General features: G+C 47.7%; 1 protein-coding gene across 3 annotated transcripts in view; it reads left to right on the forward strand.

Annotated features, from left to right (window-relative positions):
- The window catches only part of LOC140393768 (putative helicase MOV-10), an 84,354-nt gene extending 61,507 nt beyond the window's left edge, over positions 1 to 22,847 (forward strand). For all 3 annotated transcript variants that reach the window (XM_072480162.1, XM_072480163.1, XM_072480164.1), the window contains 8 exons: positions 3,463 to 3,571; positions 5,870 to 5,987; positions 8,903 to 9,094; positions 10,677 to 10,751; positions 18,088 to 18,213; positions 18,957 to 19,045; positions 20,207 to 20,325; positions 21,317 to 22,847. In XM_072480162.1, coding sequence (XP_072336263.1) covers positions 3,463 to 3,571; positions 5,870 to 5,987; positions 8,903 to 9,094; positions 10,677 to 10,751; positions 18,088 to 18,213; positions 18,957 to 19,045; positions 20,207 to 20,325; positions 21,317 to 21,378 — 890 coding nt within the window. In that variant the 3' untranslated portion in view covers positions 21,379 to 22,847. The remainder of the gene's footprint in view (positions 1 to 3,462; positions 3,572 to 5,869; positions 5,988 to 8,902; positions 9,095 to 10,676; positions 10,752 to 18,087; positions 18,214 to 18,956; positions 19,046 to 20,206; positions 20,326 to 21,316) is intronic.
- The last annotated feature ends 2,288 nt before the right edge of the window (positions 22,848 to 25,135 follow it).

The raw sequence follows: 25,135 nt of genomic DNA on the forward strand, positions 1-25,135 counted from the left end.
CTACCGCCCTCCCGTTGTCAGCCTGTCAAATTGCCCCTGCAACTTTTTCCTCCTCGCCAATCCCACCACGGTGGGCACCCTCGAATATTCCCTGTCCACCTCCACTATCTCGCTCACCAGACGGTTATGTTCCGCCCTCCTTTCCTTAGCCGACACCTCCCCATTCTGATTGAACTCCACATAATCCCTAGTCGCCAACCGCACCTTATCATAAAAACCTCCATCCGCCAACAACCCCGAGTCAGACCTCCGCCTCTGCTCTCGTCCCGTATTGAACCGAATATCCAGCCAGTGGGGTGCATGGTCCGAGATAACTATCCCCGCATACTCTGCCCCCTCCACCCCAACCAAAATCTCCCGACTCACTACAAAGTAATCAATCCTCGAATGCACCTTCTGTGACAAAAAGGAATACTCCCTTCCCCCTGGGTTCTGAAAGTGCCAAAGATTCACCAGACCCATCCTCTCCATTAAACCCCCCCCCCCCCAAGCTCCCTTGCCATTCGTACCCTACCCATCGACCTGGGGCTCGATCTATCCACCCTCAGCTCCAGGACACAGTTAAAATCTCCTCCCATGATCAACTGGTATGTGTCCAAATCCAGGATTGCTGTCAGCAACCCCTCATAAAACCCACATCATCCCAATTTGGGGCATACACATTTACCAACACTACCGGTGCCCCTTCCAATACCCCACTCACAATCACATATCTCCCACCTGGATCCCTCACCTCCTTCGCACTCTCGAATCCCATTTCTTTGCTCATTAACATCGCCACACCCCTCGATTTCAAATCAAACCCCGAGTGAAAAACCTGCCCGACCCAGCCCTTCCTTAACCTAACCTCGTCCTTCACACTGAGGTGTGTCCCCTGCAAAAAGCCACCCCCGCTTTCAAGCTCCTGAAGTGCGCAAACACCCGCGACCTTTTAACCGGCCCATTCAGTCCCCGGATGTTCCACGTTATCAACCTTGCCGGAGGCTTGCGCCTCCAATCTCCTCTACCGTCCGTCATCTTCCCCACTTAACTCCTGCCCCTTTAATTCCACTTTGTACCTAGCCCCCCCCCACCACCACCACCACTCCTCAGCTCAAAGAAGAAGGACTCCTGCTGGCCTTGCCCTCCCCCACCCAAACAAGGACTTCTCCTGAACTCCAGGTAGCCTTCTCCAAAAGCAAACAAACAGATGTTAAACACAAACAGTCCCATAAAACAGTGGGGGGGGGGGATGGGAACATCCATCCCCACATAAACTTTTCACCCCTACAACTCCTTACAATCTCAACATTGAACAGAAACCCCCCCCCCCACAAAAAAAGGCGAAATTCCCCCACTTCAAACATGTTCCCGACCATTACATAGTGCAAGCACCTCTGTTCCCAAGCATTGTCCACTCAGTTCTCCCCCAGTTTATGCTCCTTAATGAAGTCTTCGGCTGCTTCTGGTGTCTCAAAATAATACTCCCGGCCTCCGAACGTCACCCATAATTTTGCCAGGTAGAGCACCCCAAACCTGATCTGCTGCCGGTACAGCACCGCCTTGGCCTTGTTGAAACCTGCCCACCATTTTGCCAACTTGGCTCCGATGTCCTGATAAATCCGGACGTTATTTCCCTCCCAGTCGCAGCTACGCTTCTCCTTGACCCACTGTAGAATTTTCTCTTTCTCCACAAATATATGGAGTCACACGATCACCGCCCATGGCGGCTCCCCAGCTCTAGGCTTTTGCCTCAGAGACCTATGTGCTCGATCCACTTCAGGTGCCTTATCCAGCACCCCTCCTGTCACCAGTCCCGCCAGCATCCTTGAGACGTACCTCGTGGCACTCACACCCTCCACTCCTTCAGGCAGGCCCACTATTCGCAGGTTCAGTCTTCTCGAGGTATTCTGCTGCTCCTCAACCTCTGCCCTCAACGTTTTACAAAGGTCTCCCAGGAGCCCTGCCTCCAGAGCCACCACACGATCGCTGTGGTCCGAGATCACTCCTTCAATCTCCTGAATCTGTGACCCCTGCACCTCCAAACACCTCTCCATCCGCTCCAAAGTACTCTTCAGGAGTGCCACAGCTTCTGCAATGGCCTTTGCATGATCCTCATGCATTTCGTTCCTCTGTTTATGGAATTCCTCCTTGATACAAATCATCAGCTCCTGTATCTGGGGCCTTACAACTTGCCCCTCCCCCGCCTGCATGCTGGAAGAGACTGTGAAGCACAAGACTGTTTCAACTTTCCAGCCAAACCTCTCCCTGTTTTCTGCCGGGTCCGGTGATCAGAAGACGTACCATTCCAGCGGTAAACTACTCCTCTAACATTGACCTACGCCTTTTCTTCAAAATTCCACCCGGATCTGGGTAAAAAAAGCCCTTTTCTGTGACTTTGAACAAGAACAGCCCTTTATGTGACCAATCACTCCATGGTCACAAGCGGAAGTCTTCACTAGAGTTAATGTAGGGAGGATGTTTCCACTTGTACATGGGGCCTAAACTGGAGGGCAATGAATATCACTTAATGATCCATTCAGGAGAAAGAGTTTTACCCAGAGATGTGGTGAGAATGCGGAGCTGGTGATCACATGGAGGAGCTGAGATGGATAGACATAGATGCATTTAAGGAAAAGCTAGATAAACACATGAAGGAGAAAGGAATAGAAGGATATGTTAATGGGGTGAGATGGAGATGCATGGAAAGAGATGTATGAGCCTGATGGGCTGGATGAAGTGTTCCTGTGCTGTGATATTGGATATGTTGCACATATGACAAGCTTAGCTCCTGAACCCACCAATACTATACTCACAAGTGCAAAAACGTTGCTTTTTAAACATTGGCTGGATGGAGGAGCTTAGCTGGTGTGTGCATGACCGTGTTCACTGTCTAACCTTCATATAATCCACGTAATTGACTCCTCTTCTCTGTGTGACGACTGCACTGTAATGAGGGACAATGATCATTGAACCAGCTCACTGGCACCTTCTAGTGGCGAGTCACAGGCGACGATATCTGGCATTATACAGTGTCTTTCCATTTGTAAAATGTCACGGGAGGCTTCACAGGAGTGTGAACGGGTAAAAGGTGACACCTGACCCAAAGGAGACTGTCGAACAGGTAGCTGAAGACTTTGCCAAAGTGACAGATTTTAATCAATGTCTTAATGGAGAAGCGAGATGAAGAAAGGCCGAGAGAAATCCAGAGATTCAGGCCAAGGAGCCAGTGGTGGAATGATTAAAGTTGAAGATGATCAAGTGCGCGGAATTGGAGGAGCGCAGAGATCTCGATGGGTAGTTGAGGTAGGGAGAGGTGAGGGTGAGAATTTTAATATAAGGGCTCAATAGTGGGAGAAAACTGAGGCCATTTTAAAACTTTGAATGTAAATGTAATTTACAACTTCACTCTCTTTGGCTGGAGGGAGATCTGCTTGCAGTATGTAGGTGACGGATTAAACAGTCATTTTCAATGTGTTTCAGACTTGTCTTTGTTGGAAAGGTTAATGGATACAAACACCCTTTACCAGAAGAACCCAGATTCTGGCTCCTACAACCAACATTTTGTAACAAAGCTTCTACGCAATTACAGGTGAGTTCTGTGCGAGGCCAACAAGCTGGGAGTTTGCTTTGGATGTCCATCTCTTTTTCTATCTGGGTTAGGGATCTGTTGCCATCTCCTTCCCTCCCCCTGCTTGGGTTTGATGCCAGCAGGAATTGTTCACACAAATGATCAAGACTGATGGTGTTTCCCCACCTTCCTGAACCCCCACCCTCCCCCAAACATTCTGCAGCACCTGTTGCTCTTTCTGTCACCTCTTCCTCCACCCAACTTGTTCTCACCTAGCCAGCGTGTTGCTGGGAGTATAATTCCATTGGTACTTGGAGCTTTCTGCTTCCTTAGCGAGTGGAGGGGGGTGGGGGTTGAGCTTTATGTGAAATTGGTTCAAGACCAGCAGAACAAGACACGTGCACCTGTCCTATTCTCACATGTCTCTCACGCATACTCACAGCAAAGTAGGAGATCTTGACTGATTTTTTTCCAATTCCTCCTCTGCTGTCTAAAGACACTGAGGTCATTGTAACTGTGGTCAGTTAAACCTCAGCTTGTGTGGCTCAGTGATTCACTGGATGCAGTAGTCAATTGTCAAAGTCCTCAGGAAGTGATTGGTCATGTGATGGACTTTCAGAACCTTTTAACGAAAGTAAGATTGTTATTTCCTTTGCATCTGAAATTAAAGAATGTAAGTCCATAAGTTGACACTTTGTTTTGTTAAAGTGCGATATTGGTTAAAAAAAATAATCCCGACAAGTTGAAAGTAACACCAGGTCAAACTTGATGCATTATCTGATTGGACCAACAGGACCTCTTTCCCAACTCAATTGACTTTGACCAATTGGGCTGCATTTTCCGAGATTTATATGAAAGAAACCGAGCTAACAACTCTTCCAGTTGGTTTTTAGCGTGCAAGGGTGGGGGTAAGATGGTGATTTAGTGTTGAGTGGAGGATGGGATGTGGTTTAGATTGTCGCGTGGGGAGGAGGGGGGATTGAGTGTTTAGTGGCCAGAAATGATGGTAAATACATAACTGGGAGATGATCTGATTGATGGGCGTGAGCTACCTTTGGAGGAAATGGACCAATGGCAGAAGATGCCTTTGTTTGGGACACGAAGGACACCGGTTTTGGGCACAGCCTGGTCACAAAGTGTAAACACTATACAAAATAATAGAGATGTTGACCTACTGATTAACTCCCTGCTTTGGTTCTCCACTGTTCCTTTGCAGATTTGGAATTGGGAAGTTCTTTCACGTGGGGATAGCTGATCCTTTGAGTTTGAGAGGTGAGGGTAGGAAGCTGAGATGGGAGTGGCTCACCTCATGGCACTGGTGGGTCGATGTGGTAACCCACTTGCCCTCATGAGGAGGATGGGGGGGGGGGGGGGGGGGGGGAAGAGATGAAATCTCCTTGAATAAATGTTTTTAAAAATAAATTTAGAGTACCCAATTATTGTTTTTCCAATTAAGGGGCAATTTAGCGTGGCCAATCCACCTAACCAGCACATCTTTTGGTTGTGGGGGCGAAACCCACGCAGACATGGGGAAGATGTGCAAACTCCACACGGACATTGACCCAGGGCTGGGTTTCGAACCTGGGTCCTCAGCGCCGTAGTCCCAGTGCTAACCACTGCGCCACCGTGCTGCCTACCTTGAATCAGTGTTGCCTCCTCCTTGGGACTTGGCAAACAGCAGCATTATATCCTGGAGTTGTTCATTGAATGCATGTTCATGATGTACAACAGTCAATGACAATTGTCATTAAATAGCATAGATGCATTCAAGGGCCAAGTTAGGACTGAAAGGCAATAGATTGGGTGAGGGGGAAAAGGATGGACAGAGGGCCATTTGGAGCTGAGAAACTAACAAGGAGCCGTTGAGCTTGAATGCCCTATTTCTGTGCTATAGATCACGAGGGGTGTGGACAGAGTAGATCGGGAGAGAAACTGTTCCCACTTTTGTGAAAGGATCAAGAACATGAGGGCACAGATTTAACATTGTTGGCAAAAGAAGCCAAGGTGACGAGAGGGAAACTACGAGTGGTTAGGATATGGAATGCTCTGCTGGAGAGTGAGATGGAGGCAGGTTTAATTGAAGAATTCAAAAGGCACAAGACAGTTATCCGAAAATGAAGAATGTGCAGGGGTACGAGGAGAAGAACGGGTGGATGGCGTGGGGTGAGTTCTTTCAGACTGCCAGCACTGACACGGTGGGGCAAATGGCCGCCTTCTGCGCTGTAACGATTCTGTGGAATGCTTTGTATTAAAATTAGGACGTTTTGCTGACCATGCGTTTGGCTGTTTGAAGTTATCTAATGTTGTTGTGTTTGTTAGGTCACATCCCACTATCCTGGAGATTCCCAATGAGTTATTCTACGATAATGAGCTGATGACGTATGCGGATCCATTGATCACAGAGTCTTACTGCCAGTGGCAACATTTACCAAAGAAGGTAAGTTTGACAGGTGGAAGCATTTCCCTGATGTTTGGTTACCAGTAACACTTACTACACATACTGGGAAGGCCTGAAGCCTCTCTCCATACACTGCTTCTGTTGGGTATCCCTCGAGATGTTGCAGTCGATATTTGAATTCCACTTCTGTATCTTGACTGAGTTTTCTAATACCCTTTCTTCTCTGCAGCAGGGTGAGAGAGAGACTCTTGGATGAACATCATCTCTAGTCTTGGGTGGCACAGTGGTTAGCACTGCTGCCTCACAGCTCCAGGGTCCCAGGTTCAATTCCGGCCTCTGGTTTCTGTCTGTGTGGAGTTTGCACGTTCCTCCCGTGTGTGCGTGGGTTTCCTCCGGGTGCTCCGGTTTCCCCCCCACTGTCCAAAAAAGTGCAGATTAGGTAGATTGGCCATGCTAAATTGCCCCTTTGTGTCCAAAAGATTAGATGGGGTTACGGAGATAGGGTGCTCTTTCCAAGGGTCGGTGCAGACTCCTGCTGCACTGTAATTTCTATGATTCTTGAAGGTGTGTTCTTCCTCTTGCCTCTGCAAGACTCTCTTCCTCTCTCTCTCTCATATGTTTTTGCATGTTTTCACATGCTCTCCATGCTTCTTGCTTGTCTGAACTGCCCACTCTTGTTTTATATCAGTTTCTTGCACACTTATTTCTATATACTGGTGATAAAATGTGGACTGGTGCTGTTACAGGACAAGAAAAAACTGAAATTCCTTTCCCTCCATTTTCTCTTTCCCCTACAAGCTTTTGAAATGTAAGCCTCTGAGTCTCTTACTCAATGATTCCTGTTTTTAATTACTCTTATTTTCTGCTTTTTCTTTTCAAATTTAGCGTTCTGGATCTTTTGAATCTCTGCTGCCTCTAATTAATTTTACATTCTGGCAGAGAAATGGGCCGTTCTGCCTGCCTTTATGCTCCATATGGGCTGCTGCCTCTCTTATTCTCACCAGATCACTTTTCTATTCCCTTCTTCCTTGCTTTAATCTTCTTTCCCCTTTAGCACATCTATACTATTCACCTTCATTCCTTTTTAAAAAAATTTAGAGTACCCAATTCATTTTTTCCATTTAAGGGGCAATTTAGCATGGCCAATCCACCTACCTTGCACATTTTTGGGTTGTGGGGGCGAAACCCACGCAAACACGGGGAGAATGTGCAAACTCCACATGGACGGTTACCCAGAGCCGGGATCGAACCTGGGACCTCAGCGCCGTGAGGCCGCAGTGCTAACCCACTGCGCCACCATGCTGCCTTTCACCTTCATTCCTGCGTGTGGTAGATAGTTCAACATAGACCATAGAACATTACAGTGCAGTACAGGCCCTTTGGCCCTCAATGATGCGCCGACCTGTGAAACCACTCTAAAGCCCATCTACACTATTCCCTTATCGTCCATATGTCTATCCAATGACCATTTGAATGCCCTTAGTGTTGGCGAGTCCACTACTGTTGCAGGCAGGGCATTCCATGCCCTTACTACTGTCTGAGTAAAGAACCTACCTCTGACATCTGTCCTATATCTATCTCCCCTCAATTTAAAGCTATGTCCCCTCTTGCTAGACAACACCATCCGAGGAAAAAGGCTCTCACTGTCCACCCTATCCAATCCTCTGATCATCTTGCATGCCTCAATTAAGTCACCTCTTAACCTTCTTCTCTCTTAACGAAAACAGCCTCAAGTCCCTCAGCCTTTCCTCATAAGATCTTCCCTCCATACCAGGCAACATTCTGGTAAACCTTCTCACCACTCTGATTAAAGATGTTTTTCTTCTGAATTCTCTCATGGATTTATTTGTGACTATCGTATACCTTTACCCTCTTGTTTTTCTCTCGCCCATGAGTGAAGACATCCTCTTTGCACCTGCCCTATCCAAGCCTGATGCCAAACTGGGAGATCCTGTCTCGACTGAATTAGTGGAGGGATAGCTGGGAAGAAAATGGGTAGCTTTTGTCGAAGTGAACATTGGCCAGACTATGCTGGCATAGGTGTGATGGGCCAAATGGCCTTGTTATCATTCGGTGATGGTTTGAACGATAACTGTTTGAGTGAGGTGTTACGGGGCAGGCGGTGCTTGCGGTGCTCCACCTCCAAGCCAATCACCATCCTGATTTGGAAATATGGCGCTGTTCCTTCACTGTCGCTGGGTCAAAATCATGTAGCATCCTCCCCTCCCTAACAGCATGGTGGGTGTACCTGTCGTGTTATTGACCCTGGGGTAACGGATTGCAACTGGATGTAGGTAGACTGTAAAACAGACACCAAACTTAGACGTTGGTTCAATACGATTTGCTGAACTTCTGTAACAAGGCACACAGCTTGCTATGGGTTTGACACTCTACTACTCTGAGTGTGCTAACTCTAACTAACTAGACCAGACCAGCTCTGAGCCACGTGTAGAAGGTGCTAACTGATATATACACCCTAACTGTCACTACAGTTGTCACCAGTGGGAAGAGGCGGAGTGCTGATGCCTCATGTGTTTTATAGTAGGAAGCCCCCCCCTCTGGTGTTAGTGATTGGTTGTGTTCTGTCCTGTGTGTTTTGATTGGCTAACCTGGGTGTCTATCACTGCCTGTCTTTACCTCATGATGTGCAGATTATGACAGTACCTACACCACATGGATTGCAATGGGTCAAGATGGTGGCTTACCACCATCTCCCCATTGGCAATTAGGGATGGGTAATAAATGCTGGCCCGATCAGTGATGCCCACATCCTGTGAAGGAATTAAGAGGCTATTCTTGCATGCCAGCCAGTACCCGGCGGAGAAAGCGGGCCATGATTGGTCAGAAAGTGGGAAGCGGTCACTGTGTGGGGAATAATGACTGATCTTGGTCTGTGTGCATCATGCTGGCCCCAGGGGTCAGAAATCCTGACAATGAACATTTTGGACCTCTAGGATTTTCCAATAATCTTCCATGGAGTTCTGGGCGAAGACCAAAGGGAAGAAAAGAGCCCGTCTTTCTTCAATGTTGACGAGATCGATAAAGTATTGTTCTACCTCAAGAAGCTGCTGACCGACCAAGGGAAGAAGGGCATTGCTAAGATTTCGCCCAAGGAAATTGGTGTGATTTCTCCTTACAGGAAACAGGTTTGGAATTTTTCATCCTTGAGGGGCGGGGACAGAATTCTCTCTCACCTTATTCAGACCTGTCACCTTTCTCTGTTTTCTCCTGTAACCCCATCGGCCTTTCCAACCTGACATCAGTGTGTTTGTAGAAATCTCTTCCTCACTGCTCTATAATATTTGTTTTCCTTTTCAAGGTTTTATCCAATTCCCCTTTGAAAGTTACACGCTTCGGGCAGTGATTTCCAGATCACAATAACTCACTGATTTCTTTTTTTAAATGTCCCGGGTTTTCCCTCCAGCTATTTTGTCAATTACCTGATGACACATTTAACATCAACAAAACATTGCACAACGCTTCAGAAATGTGATCATAATTGGGAGGTCAAACCGAGCGAGGAGATGAGGGAAGGGATGACGACACTCCGTCAAGGAGGTGGGACTGATGGAGGTGGATGGAGGATTGGGGCTGGAGGGGTTTCAGGAGAGACGTCCGTAGTGTGGAGCTTAGACAGCTAAAGGCACAGTCAGCCATGGTAAGGTGAAGTGAGGGAGAGTGGGCATTCCGATCACAGGAGTCCAGATTTGGAATATTTGTGTGGGAAATGCGGGTTAAAGGAGACGGACACCGAAATAAATATATGGCTGTACCACAATCAGAAGAGAGAGAAGTCTGGTAATGCTGGTGGAGGGTTTGTGGTGTGGGGTATTGTGGAAGGTAAATGCCTCAACTTTGTGCACGGCTGGGGCTGATACAGCTGAAGGTAGTGTACAAGGCGCACCTCACAAAATCAGGGACGAGCCAGCTGTTCGAGGGGCTAGAGGATGTCTGAGCGTATGGGAGGGGTCCTGTGAGCCAAGTTCATATGTTTCGGTCCTGCCTGAAGCTGGAAAGGTTTTGGACGATGGTGTTCAGCACTATCCTGGGGATCTCGCATGTCGATATGGAGCCCCGTCCCCTGGAAGCCATGTTAGGGGTGTCGGACCGACTGGAGCTACAGGCGAGTGCGGGGGGCAGATATTTCAGCCTTCGCCTCGCTGATTGCTCGCAGATGGGTCTTGTTGGGATGTCAGCTTCTCCATCCCGTGCCTCCGTGTGGCGGGGGGGGGACCTGTTGTAGTTTTTGACTCTGGAGAAGGTGAAGTTTGCACTGCGGAGGGTGGGTAGGGGAAGAGTGAGGGGTTCTACAACTGTTGGAGTTTGTTCATCGTGCACTTCTTTCGGGGAGTTAGTTACCGTTGACTGTTGAGGGGGGGTTTGGGGGATTTTTGTTGGGGTTGTTTTGTGTTGTAACATGGTTGAAAATTTGCGGAATAAAAATAGTTTCCAAACTATCCCTTTAACGGAGAGGAACTGAAACCATTGCCATATCCTCACCAGAAGCTTCTACTTCGCCACCAAAAGCTTGCTTGAGAAGTACTTGCTGGCCAAGAGAAGTAATTGCCATGGAACTAGCATTTACGGTACAGATCAACCACCAGCTAATGGTGGGCTCGACAAGAGGGACTGAACGGCTCCCTTCTGTGAGTTTCAGCTGTTAGCTGCGGGGACACCAGACAAAACTTTGGTTTGCGCTATTTCATGAAGATTTCTTTCCCTCTGAAGGTGGAGAAGATCCGAAGAGCAATAACCAAACTGGACAAGGAGCTGATGGCCATGAATGACATCAAAGAATTGAAGGTATGTAGTGTGTACCTGGTAATGTCGTTCCTTCTGCTTTTCTAATCTCTCCAGGAATTCATGGGCTGGCATTTGTTGCCCGTCACCAATTGCCCTTGAACTGAGTGGTTTTCGAGGCCATTTCAGTGGGGGGGCAGTTTTTTTTTCCCCCAAAATAATTTAGTGCACCCAATTCATTTTTTCCAATTAAGGGGCAATTTAGCATGGCCAATTCACCTAACCTGCACATCTTTGGGCTGTGGGGGCGAAACCCCTGCAAACACGGGGAGAATGTGCAAACTCCACACGGACAGTGACCCAGAGCCGGGATCGAACCTGGGACCTCTGCGCTGTGAGGCTGCAGGGCTAACCCACTGCACCACCGTGCTGCCCCCTAGTGGGGGCAGTTAAGATTCGACCACATTGCTGTGGGTCTGGAGTCGCGTGTAGGCCAGACCAGGTGAGGGTGGGCAGGCTTCCTTCCCCAAAGGATATTCGTGAACCAGATGGGGTTTTTCAACAATCCATGATGGGGGTCACCATTTGAGATTTTAGGCTCTCCGCACCACTTGAAGAATTTCTTTTTTTTTTTAAATTTGGAGTACCCGGCAGAGCCTGAGGATCGTTGGGCTCCCGGAGGGATCCAAAGGAGCGGACACTGGGGCATATATAGTGGCCATGTTTGAGGAGCTGCTGGGGGATGGGGCATTCCCCCGACCCTTGGAGGTGGACAGGGCTCACAGAGCGCTTGCGAGGAAGCCGCGAATGGGAGACTCCCCGAGGGCAATGGTGGTGAGATTCCACAGATATCTGGATAAGGAGCGTGTTTTATAGTGGGCCAAGCAGACACGGAGCTGCAAGTGGGACAACAGTATCCTACGGATCTATCAAGACCTGAGTGCGGAGGTGGCCAGGAGAAGAGCGGGATTCAATCAGATCAGGTCGACTCTTTTCAAGAAAAAGGTGAAGTTCGGGCTGTTGTACCCAGCCCACCTCTGGGTCACATCCGAGCGACAGTATTTCTATTTCGAGTCGCCAGAGGAAGTGCTGGACTTCTCGAAAAGGAAAGGACTGGTGTCGGACTGAGAACTTTGAATTTGGCTGTAGTGTCTATGTTTTGCAAAGAAAATGTTCCTTGGGGTTTTTTTCAGATATTATTTGTAATGCCTGCTGTATAGGTCTGGGACCAGCTGCAGAGCTGAGTGAGGTAAAAGATTGTATTTGCACTGTTGGGGGATGGAGGTGTGTTTGTTCAGATGCTGGATCTTTTACTTGATCTTTTCCTTTGTTTGAGTTCAACCAGGGTTTTTGTTTTCATCTCTGTCGGGCAATTGGATTGGGATTGTTTTTCATTTGAATATGTATGTATGAGCGGGGGGGGGGGCGACAATAGGTGGGAGATTGTCTGGCGCCAGGGGCAAAGGCCACCAAGTTAGCTGGACGGGCTAGCTTACGGAAGCACAGTGGGGGGTGTACAGATGCGCGATGAGCTCCCCAACTAGACTGATCACCTGGAATGTGAGAGGGCTCAATGAGCCGGTCAAGAGGGAACACGTGTTCGCGCATCTGAGGGGACTGAAGGTGGGCGTGGTAATGCTGCAGGCGATGCACCTTAGAGTAGCTGATCAGATTAGGTTAAGGAAAGGTTGGGTGGGTCGGACAGGTTTTCCACTCGGGACTGGACTCAAAAGACCAGAGGGGTCACGATCCTGATCAACAAGCGAGTGGTGTTTGAGGCGGGTAGAATAGTTTCAGATGGGGGAGGATGGTACATTATGGTCAGTGGGAAACTGGATGGGGTGCAGATGGTACTAGTAAATGTATACGCGCCAAACTGGGACAATGTGGAGTTTATAAAGAGGATGCTGGGGAAGATACTGGACCTGGATTCGCATAAGCTAGTCATGGGAGGGGACTTCAATACAGTTATTGACCCTGGTTTAGACCGGTCAAGCTCAGAAACGGGCAGGGTGCCAGCAATGGCTAAGGAGCTAAAACGGTTAATGGAGCAGATGGGTGGGTTGGGGGGTGGGGGGTGCAGGGGGGGATCCATGGAGATTTGGGCAGCCGAGGGTGAAGGAGTTCTCCTACTCACACGTGCATAAAGTGTACTCCCGGATCGATTTCTTCATTCTGAGCAGGGCTTTACTGACGGGGGTGGTGGACACGGGGTACTCGGCGATTACAATGTCAGATCATGCCCCGCACTGGGTTGACCTACAAGTTAGTAGAGACAGTAATCAGCGCCCGCACTGGAAGTTAGATGTGGGGTTCTTAGCGGATGAGGAGATGTGCGGGCGATTGAGGAAATGTATTCAGAATTCCCTGAAGGTCAATGACACGGGAAATTTCAGCAGCGGTGGTTAGAGGGGAGCTGATCTCGATACGGGCCCACAGGGAGAAGGTAGACAGGACAGACTGGTAAAGGAGATACCACATGTCGACAAGAGGTATGCGGAGATCCCAGAGGCAGGTCTTCTAAGGGAACGGAGGAGTCTACAAGCGGAATTCGGCTTGTTAACCACAGGGAGGGCGGTGGAGCAGCTGAGAAAAGTGAGGGGGGTGATCTACGAGCACAGAGAGAAGGCCAGCAGAATGCTTGCACAGCAGCTTAGAAAGAGGGAGGCAGCCAGGGAGATAGGGAAAGTAAGGGATGGAGATGGGAACCTGGTGGGAGACTCAGCAGGGGTGAATAAGGCATTTAAGAAGGTTTACAGTAGGGTCGAAATCCAGACCGGGGCTGGAGGGATGAGGCACTTCCTAGGGGGGCTGAATTTCCCGAAGGTGGACGGGGAGCTGGTAGAAGGGGATTGACAAGATAGTGGAGGGTCTGAAGGCCATGCAGTTGGGTAAAGCCTCGGGTCCAGCCGGGTACCCAGCGGAATTCAATAAAAAGTCTTCTGGGATATTGGGTCCGCTGTTGATGAGGACATTCAATGAGGCAAGGGAAAGAGGGGTGCTTCCCCTGACGATGTCACAGGTCACGATCTCGCTGATTCTGAAGCGGGATAAGGATCCGGAGCTGTGTGGGTCCTACAGGCCGATATCCCTATTGAATGTGGACGCCAAACTGCTGGCCAAAAGTTTGTCCTCTAGGATTGAAGATTTTGTTCCGTATGTGATTGAGGAGGACCAGACGGGGTTTGTTAAGGGAAGGCAGTTGGTGTCCAATGTAAGAAGGTTGGTAAATGTGATCATGATGTCCCCAGAAGGTAGGGAGGTGGAGGTAGTGGTCGCAATGGACGCAGAGAAGGCTTTTGATCGAGTAGAATGGGACTATCTGTGGGAGGTACTGGGACGGGTCGGATTTGGATGGGGCTTTATTGACTGGGTCAGGTTGCTGTATCAGGCTCCTGTGGCGAGCGTACGGGTGACATTGGACTATTTTAGGTTACACCGGGGGACGAGGCATGGATGCCCCCTCTCCCCGCTGTTGTTCGCGCTGGCTATAGAGCCGCTGGCAATTGCTCTGAGAGCCTCAAGGGGCTGGAAAGGGTTGGTCCGGGGGGAGTGGAATACAGAGTCTCACTTTACGCAGACGACTTGCTCCTGTATATATCGGACCCAGTGGGGGGGATGGAAGAAATCGAGGATTCTCAGGGTACAAACTAAATATGGGTAAAAGCAAGACGTTTGTGATCCAGGCAAGGGGACAGGAGAGGCGACTGGGGGAACTGCTGTTTAGAGTGGTAGGGGGAAGTTTTAGGTATCTAGGCATCCAAGTGGCGCGGGAATGGGAATGGGAATGGTTACACAAACTTAATCTGGCCCGTCTGGTGGACCAAATGAAGGACGATTTTCGGAGGTGGGACGCACTCCCGCTGTCACTAGCTGGGAAGGTGCAGACGGTGAAGATGACGGTCCTTCCGAGATTCCTGTTTGTGTTCCAGTATCTCTCCATCTTTATTCTGCACTCCTTCTTTAAACAGGTTAACAAAGTTATCACGGGCTTTGTATGGGCGGGCAAGACCCCGCGAGTAAAAAAGGGGATGATTGAGCGGAGCCGGGGAGAGGGCGGGCTGGCGCTGCCAAATTTCAGTAACTATTATTGGGCGGCGAATATAGCCATGATTAGCGGGTGGGGGAGGGTTGGCATGGGTGCGTATGGAGGTGGCTTCATGCAAGGGCACCAGCTTGGGGGCGTTGATAACGGCCCCTCTGCCGTTCCCGCCGGCACGGTACTCCACCAGCCCCGTGTTGGTGGCAGCCCTGAGAGTCTGGGGGAAATGGAGGAAGCATGTGGGAGCGGAGGGAGCATCGGTCTGGTCCCCAATCTGTAATAACCACGGTTTTCCCCGGGAATGATGGACGGGGGGTTTCGGAGAGGGCAGGAATTGAGAAAATGGGGGATATGTTTATAGAGGGGAGCTTTCCGAGTATGAGGGAGCTGGAGGATAAATTCGGATTGGCGAAGGGAAACAAATTTGGGTACCTGCAGGTCGGGACTTTCTACGTAGACAGGTATCAACCTTCCTGCTCCTACCACCAAAGGGGATTCAGGATAGGGTAGTTTCCAGAATGTGGGTGGGAGAAGGGAAGGTCTCTGGCATCTATAAGGAACTCATGGGGTCAGAGGACACGCAGACCTCGGAGCTGAAGCGCAAATGGGAGGAGTTAGGAGGAGAGATAGAGGATGGTCTCTGGGCAGACGCGTTGAGTAGAGTCAACGCGTCCAGAACATGTGCCAGGCTCAGCCTGATACAGTTCAAGGTCGTTCACGGGGCTCACATGACAGTGGCCCGGATGAGCAGGTTCTTTAAGATAGGTGCACAAGGTGTGCGGGGGCGGGCAGCGAACCATGTCCATATGTTCTGGACATGCCCAAAGCTCAGGGCATTCTGGCAGGGATTTGGAGATGTCATGTCCACGGTGTTAAAAACAAGGGAGGCGCCGAGTCCGGAGGTGGCGATTTTCGGAATGTCGGAAGATCCGGGAATCCAGGAGAAAGAGGCAGACTTGTTCTGGCCTTTGCTTCCCTGGTAGCCTGGAGATGGATACTATTAGCTTGAAGGGACTCAAAGCCCCCGAAGTTGGAGACCTGGCTATCGGACATGGCTAGCTTTCTCTGTCTGGAGAAAATCAAGTTTGCCTTGAGAGGGTCACTGTTAGGGTTCGCCCGGAGGTGGCAACCGTTCGTCTATTTCTTCGCGGAAAATTAATCGTCAGCAGAAGGGGGTGGGGGTAGTTTAGTTTAGAGTTGGGGGTTAATAAAGGTGGGACCTGCAAGGGAGGTAGCAGGCTTTTTATTTGCACTATGTTTATAGACTTATGTATAGTTGTTGTAAAACCAAAAAATACCTCAATAAAATGTTTATTTAAAATTTTTTTTTTAAAATTTGGAGTACCCAATTCTTTTTTTTTTTCCAATTAAGGGGCAATTCAACGTGGCCAATCCATCTACCCTGCACATCTTTTTTGGGTTGTGGGGGTGAGATCCACGCAGACACTGGGAGAATATGCGATCTCCACATGGGCAGTGACCTGCGGTCGGGATCGAACCCGAGTCCTCAGCGCCGTGAGGCAGCAGTGCTAACCACTGATCCACCGTGCCACCCCCCACTTGAAGAATTTAAGGGTCAGTTTGTCTATGTACAACTTCCAGACTTCCCAAACACTTCACACCACACCAATGTGTGAAGTGTAGCCACTGTTGCAATGTAGGAAACAACCCAGCAAAACAGCTGGGGCTAGGGCTGGTTTAGCACAGAGGGCTAAGACAGCTGGCTTGTAATGCAGAACAAGACCAGCAGCACAGGTTCAATTCCCGTTCAGGCTCCCCGAACAGGTGCCGGAATGTGGCGACTAGGGGCTTTTCACAGTAACTTCATTGAAGCCTACTTGTGACAATAAGTTATTATTATATTATTATTATAACTTCACAAACAGTAAAATAAAAGCAAACTGCTGGAAATCTGAAATAAAAATCAAATTTTCAAGTCCGATATGGGTGTTGTTCGATTCAAAACATTAACTCTGTTTCTCTCGACGCAGATTTCATAGAATTTACAGTGCTGAAGGAGGCCATTAGGCCCATCGAGTCTGCACCAGCTCTTGGAAAGAGCACCCCACCCAAGCCCACACCTCCGCCCTATCCCTGTAACCCAGTAACCCCACTTAACTTTTTTGGGATACTACGGGCAATTTATCATGGCCAATCCACCTAACCTGCACATCTTTGGACTGTGGGAGAAAACCGGAGCACCCGGAGGAAACCCACGCACACACGGGGAGAACGTGCAGACTCTGCACAGACAGGGACTCAAGCCGGGAATCGAACCTGGGACCCTGGAGCTGTGAAGCAACAGTGCTAACCACTGAGCTACCGTGCTGCCCTTGTTGCCAGACCTGCTGAATTTTACCAGCGCTTGTTTTTTTTAATCCCACGAGCAGTAATCTGTCTTTGTGATGTTGATTGAAGGATGAATGTTGGCCAGGAAAGGCCATTACTAGATTAGAGATTAAGTTTGACCATTTTTGGTTTTGGAGTCCGTCCTGTATCGTGGGAAAATCATGTTAACATTGACGCACTCACTTCCAAGTAGAGAAGACTTGTTATTTCAAGCCAGGATGTTGGGGTGAATAGTGCTTTTCGGTCTCTTGCGTCCACCTGAGGGAGCATCTCATCCAAAGCCGGCATGTTTAACAGTGCAGCACTGAGCGTGTCAGCCTGGATATTGTGCTCATGTCTCTGGAGTGGGTCTTGAACCCATGTCCAACTCACTTGGAGGCGAACCTGCTATCCAATGTGCCACACTTACAGATATGCTGATGAGAATGAAGCTCGAAATGACTCGTTGCTTCCGAAGGTAAGATGGTGTACTTGCCCTAGTGAAGGAAAAGAGGGCCCTTAATTCAGATTTACCAGTGTTTGAAATCCTGCCAGCCTTGGAATAGCAAGTCTTCACTACTTGAAGTGAGTTCGTTCGTGTTAACATGATTATCCCACGACACAGGACGGACTCCAAAAGAAAAACGGTCAAACTTCATCTCTAATCTAGTAATGGCGTTTCCTTTTTTTTTTTTGAAAATCTTTTTATTGGCTTTTCTCATATTTATAAAGAGTTGTTGCTTATATACATTATTTTTCTTGCCCGTGCTAATTTGCTTTAGTAATGACCTTTCCTAACTGTTACCAACTGCACCCAGAATCCCATCACTCACGTAATCGCACTTTAACAAGCCAATTGAAGATTCCGGGCTTTTTATACTGCCCAGAGCAGCCTGATTGATTTAGTATGGGTTTAGTGACTCTTTTGTAATTGGTGTCCATGGTGATGGTAAATGATTGATTCCATTTGCCTGATGTAGCCAGCTGGCAGCGACGGGCCCTGTGATTGAGTGTTTTATATTTCTTCAGGTGGGGTCAGTTGAGGAGTTCCAGGGTCAGGAACGGAAGGTGATCATCATCTCCACTGTTCGCAGCAGCTCCGATTATTTACAGATGGATGAAGATTTCAATCTCGGCTTCCTTAAAAACCCAAAGGTAATTTGTCACATCTTCTTGCCAGGCATCTCCACTCCCTTAGCTGTCCTTACCCCATCCCCAAGTTTTGAGCTGCAGTCACTATTGTAGGACGTGTGGCAACTGATTTGTGCTCAGCAAGCTTCCACGAACAATGTTTTTTTAAATTGTTCCAATTAAGGGGCAATTTAGCATGGTCAAAACACTTAGCCTGCAGATCTTTGGATTGTGGGGATGAGATCCACGCAAACACGGGGAGAATGTGCAAACTCCACACGGACAGTGACCCGGGCCAGGATCGAACCCGAATCCTCAGCACTGTGAGGCAGCAGTGCTAACCACTGCGCCACCGTGCTGCCCCTTCCCACAAACCGAATGATCACAACATCTATTTTTGTGATGTTGATTTACAAACTGAGTGATAAATAGTGGCCTGGTGGAGAGAACCCTTTAGTTCTTTGTAATAGTAGAAATGGGACCTTTCTTGTCATTTTGGGAGAGTAAAACAGGGTCTCTGTTTAAGGTTTCATTCGAAAGACCGTATCAGTGGCTGCACAACACTCGCTCTGCATTGCGCTGGGAATGTGTCAAAAATATGGGCTCAAGATTTCAGAGAGTGAACCAGGGCTGGGGATAATGTGTTTCTCTACTGGGTATCAATTGCATTCTTTCTCACTCTCTACCAATCTGGGTTGCCAAGAATGCTGCGTGAAGTGTGGAAATATTTGAATGAATCTTGAGTAATCTTCTTTCTCTCTCAATAGCGCTTTAATGTTGCACTAACTAGAGCCAAGGCCCTGCTGATAGTGGTGGGAAACCCCATGATCCTCCGCCAGGACCCAAACTGGAACAGGTAGGTGAACCTACCCTCTCTCTACTGCCCCGCATCATGTATTTGACACCAGTTTTATTTCCCGGTGCCAGTTAGTGCCCACCACCTGAGCTTTAGTTAAAACTCGTGCACTCTGAAGTAGTGCTGCTGGGTTTATGTGCTGTCGGTCCAGTTACCAACCCACCAGGGTTGCCATGGGGACTCCAGGAATTAAGGATTAAATTCCAGGATGCAGCTGTGAGCCAATTTAAAAAAAAATAAATAAAAAAAAAATGTTCAATATTCTTTGAAGACTTATTTATTGCAAAAATATTGGATGTGGTAAAATTTTCTGTTTGACTAAGAGTCAAGAATGATCCAATCTAATAACAGTCCAGTCCAGTTTACACTTGGTGTGGGAAGGCGGAGACTTGTGACGATGGATGTGTCAAATGGCCAATGGTGGGAGTGCAAGGGCGGGGCATTTGGAAGCGAGAGATCATGTGGTGAAACCTCCAGTGTCCTGTCCAACTAGAGTTGGCAACCCAGGTTGTTTGTCAAGTCCCTACTCATTCGTTTTGAGAGCCAGATAGATTGAAGATTTCCTGAGTTCAGCACTGCTGTATTCCGTTAGGGGGTCTGGGCTGGGGCGGTGGAATAGTTATGGGAGTGGAACATCAATGTGGGTTTGTGCCCTGGTCATTGAGCTGCTGAATGAATGGTGTGTGAATGGAAGAGAGGATTGAGCAGGGTTGTGATTTGCCCTCTTCCTGCTGATTTTTGTTTTTAAGTGGAGAGCTGCTGGCTGGTGAATGTGCATTTATATAGCATACTAAAATGTTCAAAGATGTTTCAAAGTAGCATAAATGAAGCAAAATTTGACACTGAGCCAATGGAACTGGCAGTAAGAGAGTGATTAAAAGCTCGAGTCAAAGAGAAAGGATTTTAATGAGCTTCTTAAAGGAGAGAGAGAGACGGAGGGGTTTGCGGAGGGAATTGCAGAGCTTGGGGCCCAAGCAGCTGAAGTGGTGGAACAGAAGTCCGAATTGGAGTTTGAGGTGTGTACAGGTCACAGACATATGGAGGGGTGAGGCCATAACGTGTTTTGAATATGGAAGATAACTTTAAATTGGAGGCAAGATTCACCTTTGTACCTGTTCCGCTGTTTGGTTGTCCCTCTCTGATTTAATGTTTGGTCTGCAGACTCCTGAGTTACTGCGTCACAAAACAGGCCTACACTGGCTATGAGTATGAAAGTGATGATCACGAAATCGACCTTATCGATCGCCTTGAACAGCTCAGCCTGGACACTGAACCAACAGGTACAATTCAGAGACACCATGAAGTAGCTGTAATTAATGTGTGCATTTGCCCCTCTCCTGTATTTACAATTACATGACGTTGACTGTTAAAACGAATCACAATGTACTCCTTGAGAGTAGCCCGTTTCTGTAAGGGTTTTTGATTTGGTCTGTATGGGCCTTTTGATGGTTCTGCTCCTCTCTGCCGCAGTGAGCACTGCCTGACCTCAATTCCTAGTCTTTGGGGGGGAAATCAGCTGTTTGTCTTGGTCACTGACTCCTGTTGAGACTTTCCACACTTATGACTATCATAACCTCCTGTCCCTCGCAGTCGGGACTCCTTTATGACCACTTGGATAAGGTACCAGAGCTCGTGAAAAGAGTCAATGTCTGCAGAAGCAGGCAGGAAAAGATTCAGCAGAAACCTGGGCCAGTTCTGAAAAGTTACATCCATGTGAATTTTGCCCAAGCACTTTTAGATCTTTAAAAAAAAAAAAAAAAAAAATTTGGAGTACCCAATTACTTTTTTCCAATTAAGGGGCAATTTAGCGTGGCCATTCCACCTACCCTGCACATCTTTTGGGTTGTGGGGGTGAGACCCACACAGATACAGGGAGACTATGCAAACTCCACTAACAGATTAGTTCTTGAGGACATGATTAAGTATCGACGAGAGTGCACCCCGAACAAGCTGATTAGACGATGAGTAGAGCACAAAGTTCAAAATTCACAACCCTCGAGTGAGAGGAACGGGGTTTAAAAGCATTTGCCAGAGTCGTGAGGAGCAAACTGTTCTTGAATGGAATGGTTTTGACCTTTAACATGGCGTTGGATAGTTAAGATTTGGGGCGGGTGTTGCAGGTGAAGCAGGATTGATGGGGCAAAGTGCCATTTTCATGTTTCCTTCTCAAATATTGTTCCTCACACTTTGGGAATATAATTGTGGGAAGCTGTGACTCAGAATTTGTGATACATTGTCCGACAAACTGATTTATTTATTCTGATTTGTCAGATCCTGATGTAGTTAGCATCATCCAGCAGCAGCTGGAGCCAGAATGGAGAAGTGAGGTTTGATCGAACGGAATCTTGAAGAAAAAAGACACAGGAAGATGGAAACGTTGAAACAATGAAAAGTGGAGGAAGAAAAAAGATTCAGCTGCTTTTGTCAAATATATTAAAAAATTGGAAAGGAAATTCAATTCTCTTAAATGAATCAGGTGCTTTCTATAAATTTTGTAATCACGGAAAGAATTTTTAACTGTTTTCTAAAGTGGAGACCTTTGATGTTTAATGGTATTGCTGCATTTCTGAACTGCTTTCTCTGCATGATTGATGTTTACTCCCGTCGCTCCATGAGGCAGGGTTCAGGTGTGAAACCTGCGTCTTCGAAACACTTGTGTTTCAGGATGAAGTATCCTGTAAATCCACACTCGAAGACCCGGGCTGTGTAGTTGAGCTAGGAAGATCCCCCATATTCCATTCCTGATCTACGTTGAGTTGGCTTATTCTCAGCAGGGGGAATAGCAGCATGGTTTTCCCGAACTGACCTCTTGTGTTTGGGGTTGTTAGCTGGCGGTGGTGGAAGAGGAGGAAATGGGCTCATCAACCTGATCATAATCCAGGTAGAATGTGAGCCCCATGGCCAATTAGCCACTCCTGTCTTGGGAAAGAAGGTTGACCTAATCAGGTCCTATGGAGCAGTACCCCAGCCTACAGGCATGATCAAGAGGGAGATGAATATTTTATTTTGAAACCATGCTGCTGGCTGAGCCTAGCTAGCAATGAAGCATTTGGGGATTAGTTGCAGTGAATCTCCAACCTGTGATGTTTACCCACACCTACCCACTGTTTAACTATTTGTTACTCTGCTGAAGTTGTAGAAACAAGTTACTTACCTTGTGCTCCTTTTAAGGAGGCAGCTGCTTTTACCAGGATTGCTAATCTAAGTGGTTAGCATCAAACTATAAATTTCTTTACAGATTGGGAGTGTGTCTATTGTCAAGACACCTTGTAATCTGCATGCCTTATCAGAATGCACAAAGCATCCTGTAGTGCAACTCTCGTGTTCTGCTGTTTTTGACTCTCCCGCTTCAGACCTGACAGGGTAACTTTGATTATAGTCCACAGTATATAACTGGGAACACTGCGTTGACCTGCTATTATACTTTTCTGGAATAGCATACGGGGAGAGAAATAACAGATGGCTGATCTGAAACCGACGGAAGTCAAACCCGTGAGTGCGCCTGGTCGATTTAGTTAGCAGCTGCTTGCTCCGGTACAGGTTAATGAGTTTATTGTTCAGAGCAGAGGAAACAATGAGAGGCTTGATTCCAGATGTGAATATGTTCAGCGTTTGGTTTCAAATACCCAGCGCCTCGTTCCTTCCTGGTGGTTTTGATGTAATTGTGAACTGTATATCTGGTAAAAGTCCTCCTCACTGTATTTTCTAGATGAATAATTAGTTGATTTTGCCTGCAGCATACCATTTGAAAGAAAAGATGCAATGTTTGGATATCTCAAATAAATTATGTATAAAGAACAAACGCTTGTTTTTGTCAAAATGTGGCAAGGTACCACACCCTGCACAATCACTGGTTAATCTATTTTCGGTGTTGATTGCAAACAGGATATTGGGTGGGACACCAAACAAACTTTCAAATCCTCCTCCTATCCATCACGCAGTCCTCTTAGGTGCTCAGTTGGTAATTGGCCTTGATTGGCATCAGTGCCTATGGGGAGTACAATGTGCTGCTGACTAGGGTGGAACTGGTTTTAATTTCCAGGGGCAGCACGGTGGCGCAGTGGTTAGCACTGCTGCCTCACGGAACCGAGGACATGGGTTTGATCTCGGCCCCGGGTCACTGTCCATGTGGAGTTTGCACATTCTCCCCGTGTCCGCGTGGCTCTCACCCCCACAAGCCAAAGATGTGCAGGCTAGGTGGATTGGCCACGCTAAATTGCCCCTGAATTGGAACAAAAAAATAATTGGGTACTCTAAATTTAAAAGAAGTCCTAAGTTCCAAAAACTGATGTGATGTGGAATAATTTAATTTCCCTTACTGGGTATCACATTGAGCTCATCTAGCACATTAGAACTGAAAGCTGGCACTCAGATCTAACGTGTTTCATGTCATGATACTGTTTGCTAGATCAGCCATGATCTTACTGAATGGCAAGAGCAGGCTGGAGGACCAAATTGCCAGCTCCCATTTCTGACATTTTTGTATCTGTTTAATTCGTTCATGGGATGTAGACGTCGCTGGCTGGGCTAGTATATATTGCCCATCCCTGAAGGCATTTAAGAGTCAATCACATTGCTGTGGATCTGGAGTCGCATGTAGGCCAGACCAGGTAAGGATGAAAGATTTCCTTCCCCGTGAAACAAGCGGTTTCATAGTCATCTATAGACTTTAATTCTGGATGTTTTTTAATTTTTTTAATGAGTTCAAACTTCGTCTACCATGGTGGGATTTGAACTCTGATCCCCTGAGAATGAGTTGGGGTTTCTGGATTACTAGTCCAGAGACAATACCACTAAGTCACTGCCTCCCCTCCTAGGGACACGGAGAATGTGCAAACTCCACATGTGGCCAGGATCGAACCCGGGTCTTCGGAGCCGTGAGGCAGCAGTGCTAACCACTGCCACCGTGCATGCCCTCCCTCCTATTTGACTTGATATTGAATTTTGTTCGGTAATATTTCTATGGGATGTCTTACTGCAGGAAAATGCTATATAAATGCAAGTTATTTAAAAAGCCAGCAGGTAAATCCTGGTGCTCCGCTGATAAACACAGTGCTCGATCTCTCACTAAAGCTATGTGGTACTAATATTCTGCTTTTGGCTATTTGGTCATTCCTGCTGCTGTGCTACACAAATGCAATGGGAAAGGGGATGGATAATCTGCTGGGGGCAGGGGGTGCTGAATAGGGGAGGTGACTTTTCAAGTGTGGCTGTGATCTAACAAAGGACTACCACTTTTTTCCCCTCCGAGCACGTTTAAATTATTTTAAAATTATTTGAGTGCAGCCACCTTCCTGTTCCCCATAATATGGGGGGTAAGTTACCAGAACCAGAGGCCTTTTACTGCCCAATTGATTATCATTTAAGAGGAGTCAATCCACATCCACTGGCATAAAACACTGCAATGGCAGGCATGCCAGAGAGAGGTGTTTTTTGAAATGCAGCCTTGAAAAGGTGGGAAGGGGGCATACATCAATCGGAGGGCAGGAATGTCCTTCGCCCTTTGCATCAAGAAGACGACCATCATCCCTGTACCAAACAAAAGTCAAGCAGCATGCCTTAATCATCCAGTGGCTCTGACATCCATCACCATGAAATGCTTCGAAAGGTTAGTCATGGCACGAATCAACGCCAGCCTCCCGGATTGCCTTGATCCACTACAGTTCACCTACCGCTACAACAGGTCCACAGCAGACCCATCTCCATGGCCCTGCACTCTACCCTGGAACACCTAGATAACAAAGACACCTATGTCAGACTCCTATTCATTGACTACAGCTCAGCCTTCAACACCATCGTTCCTACGCTACTCATCTCCAAACTCCATGGCCTGGGCCTCGGCTTCTCCCTCTGTGATTGGATCCTAAACTTTCTAACCCACAGGCCACAATCAGTAAAGATGGGCAACAACACCTCCTCCACGATCATCCTCAACACCAGTGCCCCACAAGGCTGTGTCCTCAGCCTTCTACTATACTCCTTATACGCTTATGACAGTGTGGCCAAATTCCCCTCCAACTCGACTTTCGAATTTGCTGGCGACGCCACCGTAGTGGGTCGGATTTCAAATGACGAGACAGAGTACAGGAA

This window comes from Scyliorhinus torazame, chromosome 17, assembly GCF_047496885.1.
Source record: "Scyliorhinus torazame isolate Kashiwa2021f chromosome 17, sScyTor2.1, whole genome shotgun sequence".
Taxonomy (NCBI): Eukaryota; Metazoa; Chordata; class Chondrichthyes; order Carcharhiniformes; family Scyliorhinidae; genus Scyliorhinus; species Scyliorhinus torazame.